At 39.5% G+C, this 6,774-nt stretch overlaps 1 protein-coding gene across 1 annotated transcript in view; it reads right to left on the reverse strand.

The window, feature by feature from the left end:
• Positions 1–422: 422 nt before the first annotated feature.
• Positions 423–6,774, reverse strand: part of LOC111967117 (sodium-dependent phosphate transport protein 2A-like) — a 32,689-nt gene continuing 26,337 nt past the window's right edge. Inside the window, exons 11-13 of the mRNA XM_023992004.3 lie at positions 2,733–2,857; positions 2,127–2,396; positions 423–1,936 (exon numbers count right to left, since the gene is read on the reverse strand). Of these exons, the coding sequence (XP_023847772.1) occupies positions 1,619–1,936; positions 2,127–2,396; positions 2,733–2,857 (713 nt within the window). The 3' untranslated portion in view covers positions 423–1,618. The remainder of the gene's footprint in view (positions 1,937–2,126; positions 2,397–2,732; positions 2,858–6,774) is intronic.

Consider the following 6,774-nt stretch of genomic DNA (forward strand, 5'->3'; position numbering starts at 1 on the left):
GTATGAATGCGCGACGGGGTGACTGGGTAGAGCGGGGCTGCTGATTGAATGACCGATGGGGTGACAGGGTGGAGGGCTGCCTGTTGAATGACGCGTATGGGGTGACAGGGTGGAGGGCTGCTGATTGAATGACCGACGGGGTGACAGGGTGGAGGGCTGCTGATTGAATGACCGACGGGGTGACAGGGTGGAGGGCTGCTGAGGGGGGATCGATGATTTCTAGGGTCATGTTCAGTAGCCAGAAATAAAGTAGATGTTCTAGATGGAAAATGATCTTCTGTGTTCTTATTGGGAAGTTTAAGTAGTAGAACCTTTTAGAAACTGTTCTACTGTTTTGCCCACTAAATACAACACAGGTTTGTAGCTATTTGATGAGATACTGACTTAGTTATGACTTCAGACATGGCACGACAACGACAGTGTCCTTCTCTTGATTTTTGTTGCTTATGATTGCTTTTTTATTTGAAAGGCCCGGTTACCATTATATCAATCAAATGTATGTACACATATTGTTTGACAAGATATCATTGTTTTATAGAAATGTTGCTATATCATTAGATAGACACTTGTCAGGGAAACGATCAATGGCATATACAGAGAGCTGTATAATACAGTAGCAAGCACTTTATTAGTATCTTTGTATTTCTTCTAAATATTTCTTCCCCCCTTGTCTGACAAACAGGTTCCTTTTAGTGTTTCATATCATTGCACACTCTGCACTCTGTTTTGTTCATGGAGCAAAGAGAGACACTGTTGATCTGAACATTTCATTCTGTTCCCAAAGTGCTAGTAAAGTATTTCTTCCCTACAGGGAACAGCATCATCAAGGGGCTTGAAGCATGATCTTCTTCTGCATAATCAACTGACTTCTGTGAAGCTACATTTGCTAGAGTAGGTACACGCGTGTATGACTAACACATAAGCCAACCCACAAACAGACACATTTACACAGACTTATAAAAACACACCTACGATGGACATTCTAACCCACACGGTGACACACAGTACACATTCATTTCATGTACGCCCATCTGGTTTAGATTATCTGTGAAGTGAGCCCTCGTTGATTCCATTGTGATGTCTTCGAGTGCTTATCCATCCCAACCACACTTAGGGAACTAGATACTTGCTAGGTCGAAAATAAACTGGTCAGAACAATAGAATAATTCCATGTGACAGCGTTCGAAAATAAACACATTCAATGGACCTGGACCGATATTAACTAGCATAGCTGGTCCCATTTTTGTAAAGAGTTATGGGATATTAGAATCTGCTGTCTTAACCTCTGTCATCTTCAATCTAGACTACTGGATCCAGTCTTGATCACTATGATAATAAAACATATTCACAGAAGAGGGTGAACAACTCCAGTCCTCAAAGACTATAAGATCTCCTTCTGGGCTTTATACTGTACAGTACATCTCCCAGGCACTTAATTTATCAATATATGTCATTGATTGGCTATAGAGAGACTGCACAGCTGGCAGAAATCAATCATAGATTATAAGCCAAGAACCAGAACACTCTATGGCCCTTGAGGCCCAGAGCAGTGCACTCCTGAGATTAAATAGAAAATATTAAACCAACCCTTCCCATGTCAGACCAAGACCCATCTCCTTTAGAGGGGTGTGCTGTTGCACCTCTCCAGACCCTTCAGTTTAAACACAGGTACACCTGGCTTCGTCTCATCCAGGTACTCAAGGACGGGGTTATCATACGCCAGGTCAGCCTTCCTCTGGGCGGATGCAACCTTGGGGTCAACAGGGGTCGTTACCGCGTTAACGGGCGCCGCCTGGTCGTCTCCGGTTGCATGGCCAGTGCTGCAGCAGCTAGTTGCCTTGGTGATGACCCTGTCAAGGGGCCTGAGGGATCGCATCCAGCGAGGCAGGAAGTCCCAACTCTGGAGACGGACGGGCAGGTGGCCAGGGCTGTGAGCCTGCAGCACAGAGAAATGTTGTTACCAACCAATCGTAGACCAATCAAACTTGATACATCTGAACTATTCAACCACTCTTGGATGACAATGGAAGTTGAGTAGAAAATCCTCGTAAAAACGTACAGCATCCATCATCAATTTGACTTCCAATGTTCTCCAAGAATAGCTGATTACAGTATTTCTAACCCACCTGCATCAGGTTCACCAAGGCAATGAAAACAGTCACACACACAAATGGTGCGCCCACTCCCACCATCACTCTCCAGCCAGCCAATGAGAGGCCTAGGACCAGGGACGGGAGGAGCAGGAAGCAGAAGAGGAGGTAGAGGACAGCGAACCAGCGGTACTTGGCGGTGCGTTCACCCAGGGCACGAGCCATGCGTATGGGGACACGTGTCACAGGGATGGGGTACCACAGCAGGATTCCCAGGATGTTGAAGAAGAAGTGACACAGAGCAATCTGGAGACAAGATGGACGGTATTAGATGGACATTTGAGAGGAAAGACAAGATGGACGGTATTAGGTGGACATTTGAGAGGAAAGACAAGATGGACGGTANAGATGGACGGTATTAGATGGACATTTGAGAGGAAAGACAAGATGGACGGTATTAGGTGGACATTTGAGAGGAAAGACAAGATGGACGGTATTAGGTGGACATTGGGGGAAACCATTTCCTTCAAAAAGGGCTTTACTTGAAAGGTATCTTTTGCTGTTTCTCAGCCCTTTTATTTGAATGTAAGTTGTTCTGAATAAAGCCTTTTGCGAAATAAGTTATTCCCAAACGGTCCATACCTGTATGGCAGCAGCCAGTTTGTCCCCAGGGCTGGCCAGGGCTGCCAGCAGGGCTGTGGTTGTGGTGCCGATGTTGGAGCCCAGAGTCAGTGGATAGGCCCTCTCCAGACTGATCACACCAATACCTGCAAACCAGGAGAAGGGTTCACCATTGTTCATGTGGCACACAGAAAAGTGTGTCTGCTGTAAGATGATAGCGATTTGCTAATTACTTTGTAGTGGGGCTAAGTCACCCCTTACATTGTAGTGGGGTAAAATGTGTAGAGGGGCTAACTCACCCCTTACATTGTAGTGGGTAATATTGGTAGAGGGGCTAACCACCCCTACATTTGTAGTGGGGAATATTGGTAGTGGGCTTAAACTCAACCCCTTACATTGTAGTGGGTAATATTTGTAGAGGGGCTAATCACCCTTACATTGTTAGTGGGTAATATTTGTAGAGGGGCTAACTCACGCCCTTACATTGTAGTGGGTAATATTTGTAAAGGGGCTAACTCACCCTTACATTGTAGTGGGTACTTATTGTGGGCTAACTCACACCTTACATAGTGGGTAATATTTGTAGAGGGCTAACTCACCCCTTACATTGTAGTGGGTAATATTTGTAGAGGGGCTAACTCACCCTTACATTGTAGTGGGTATATTTGTAGAGGGGCTAACTCACCCCTTACATTTAGTGGGTAATATTTGTAGAGGGGCTAACTACCCCTTATTGTAGTGGGTAATATTTGTAGGTGGGCCTGAATTCACCCCTTACATTGTAGTGGGTATATTGTAAGGTCTAACTCAGCCCCTTACAATGGGTAATATTTGTAGAGGGGCTAACTCACCCTTACATTGTAGTGGGTAATATTTGTAGAGTCTAACACCCTTACATGTATGGTAATATTTGTAGAGGGCTAACTCACCCCTTACATTGTATGTGGGGGGGTAATATTTGTAGAGGGGCTAACTCACCCCTTACATTGTAGTGGGTAATATTTGTAGGTGGGGCTGAGATATTTTGTTAGAGGGGCTAACTCACCCCTTACATTGTAGTGGGTAATATTTGTAATTCAGTCTCTCTTCACTTACATTGTAATGGGTATATTTGTAGAGGGGCTAACTCACCCCTTACTTTGGTATTTGTTGGTACACTCTTGCATTTGTTAAGCTCTCATCTCCTTATACATTGTTGGGTAATATTTGTAGTGGTATATCTAGGTTATATATTATCTATCTATTTGTTTATTGTATCTATCTCTCTTTTAAAGTATGTCGTAGAGTCTTATCATTTATTTAATGTGGTCTATTACTTCACCCGGTTATTTTTTTTTTATTATGGTCCTTTATTGTAGAGGGCTAACTCAACGCCTTACCATTTTTTATTGTTCTTATATTGTATATATAATCTAATTCTCTCCTAGAGCAGTATATTAATATTAGAGAGGGCAACTCACCCCTTACATTGTTAGTGGGTAATATTTGTAGAGGGCTAACTCACCCGCGTACGAATGTGTTTTGTATAATATCCCCGTGCTATTGATGTTTTTTATATTTATCTTATATCTCTATCTCTCTATCTTTTTGGTTTTTGTGGTAATATTTGTAGTGGGTGTCTATCTATATCTCTCTATCTGTTGTATATGGTAACTCTACTCTTCTAGTTTTTTATGGGCTATCTCCCGACATATATAAATGTATTTCTATATCTCTTATCTATCTTGAGTAATATTTGTATGGGCTAAGGTCACCCCTTACATATTTTTCTTAACTTGCTACCCCTACATGTGGTATATCTCCTTTGTATTTTTGTTATATATATATCTATATCTTTTCTCCTTACATTGTGGTAATATTGTAGTGTTTATATACCCCTAACATTGTAGTGTATATATATCTATCTATCTTATCTATGTATATTTATATCTCATTTTGTTTTATTATTTTTTGTTTATATCTATATCATTTGTATTTTATGTATATCATCTCTTCTATATATGTTTTTTTATATATTTCTTCTCTATTGGGGTAAAATTTTAGATGGGCTAATCTCTATCTCTTATATTTTTATTTCTATATCTCTCTTTTACTTTTTATGTGTTCTATATCTCTATCTCTTCATTGTTATTATGTTAACTACCCCTTACATTGTAGTGGGAATATTGTAGTGGCTAATCACCCTCTTACATTGTAGTGGGTAAATTTGTAGATTCTATTCCTATCTATTTTTAGTATTTATATTATATTATGTTTTTTGTAATATTTGTAGAGGGGCTTAACCACCTTACATTGTGAGTGGTTTTTAATATTTAGGAGGGCTATACTCTACCCACTATGTGTGTATTTTGTATTGCTATATCTTATCTATTTTTGTGTATATATCTATATCACCCGTTTATCGAGTAGTGTGTGGTAAATATTGTTGTAGAGGCTAAACTCACCCCTTACAATTGTAGTGGTTAATATTTTGTATGGGGCTAAGTCACCCCTTACATTGTAGTGGTAATATTGTAGAGGCTAAGTCACCCCTTTATTATTGTATATTTATTGTATTGATCTATCTCTCTCTATTTATTGTTATTGTTTTATATCTTCTATTATTTTTATTTATTTTAACCATCTTCTACAATGTTTTTTATATATTTATATATCTCTACTTATTATCTATTGTAGTGTGTATATTATGATATATCTCTCTCTTATCTATTTTTTATATTGTATTCCTATATCTCTCTTTTTATATTTTATATGTGGCTAATCTCTCTCTCTTCATTTATATATTAGATCTATTATCTCTTCTTTGTAATATTGTAGTGGCTAATTCACCCTTACATTGTAGTGTATTATTTATTATCTCTATGGTAGTGGGTAATTGTAGAGGGGCAATTCACCCCTATATATTGTTTGTGTATATTATTATTCTCTCTTATTTATTGTAATATCTATTATGTCTATCTCTTTTTTCTATCATTTTGTATTTTAATATGGTTATAGGGCAAGTCCTACCCGCTATTATTTATATCTATCTCTCTCTTTACATTTTTATTTTTATAGTTATATCTCTCTTATAGTTATGATTATATATCTTGCTTACATGTAGTGAGTAATTTCATTTGTAGAGGGACAACTCACCCCTTACTATTGTAGTGTATATTTGATATAAGGTAACTCACCCCTTACATTGTAGTGGGTAATATTTTGTAGAAGGGCTAAACTCACCCTTACATTGTAGTGGGTAATATTTGTAGAGGGGCTAACTCACCTTACATTGTAGTGGGGTAATATTTGTAGAGGGCTAACTCACCCCCTTACATTGTAGTGGGTAATAATTTTAGAGGGGCTAACTCACCCCTTACATGTAGTGGTATATTTGTAGATGGGGCTAACTCACCCTTACATTGTAGTGGGTAATATTTGTAGAGGGGCTAACTCACCCTTACATTGTAGTGGGTAATATTTGTAGAGGCTAACTCACCCCTTACAATTGTAGGTGCTAATATTGTAGGGGCTTAACTACCCCTACTTGTGTGGTAAATTGTAGAGGGCTAACTCACCCCTTACATTGTAGTGGGTAATATTTGTAGTGGGGCTAATCACCCCTTACATTGTAGAGTGGGTAATATTTGTAGAGGGGCTAACTCACCCCTTTACATTGTAGTGGGGTAATATTTGTAGTAGGGGCTAACTACCCCCTTACATTGTAGTGGGGAATATTTGTAGGGGGCTAACTCACCCCTTACATTGTAGTGGGTAATATTTGTAGGGGGCTAAGTCACCCCTTACATTGTAGTGGTAATATTTGTAGAGGGCTAACTCACCCTTACATTGTAGTGGGTAATATTTTGTAGGGGGCTAATCACCCCTTACATTGTAGTGGGTAATATTTGTAGGGGCTAACTCACCCCTTACATTGTAGTGGTAATATTTGTAGAGGGGCTAATCACCCCTTACATTGTAGTGGTAATATTGTAGAGGGGCTAACTCGCCCCTTACATTGTAGTGGGTAATATTTGTAGAGGGGCTAACTCACCCCTTACATTGTAGTGGGTAATATTTGTAG

This window comes from Salvelinus sp. IW2-2015, linkage group LG8 (assembly GCF_002910315.2).
Source record: "Salvelinus sp. IW2-2015 linkage group LG8, ASM291031v2, whole genome shotgun sequence".
In the NCBI taxonomy this organism is placed as follows: Eukaryota; Metazoa; Chordata; class Actinopteri; order Salmoniformes; family Salmonidae; genus Salvelinus; species Salvelinus sp. IW2-2015.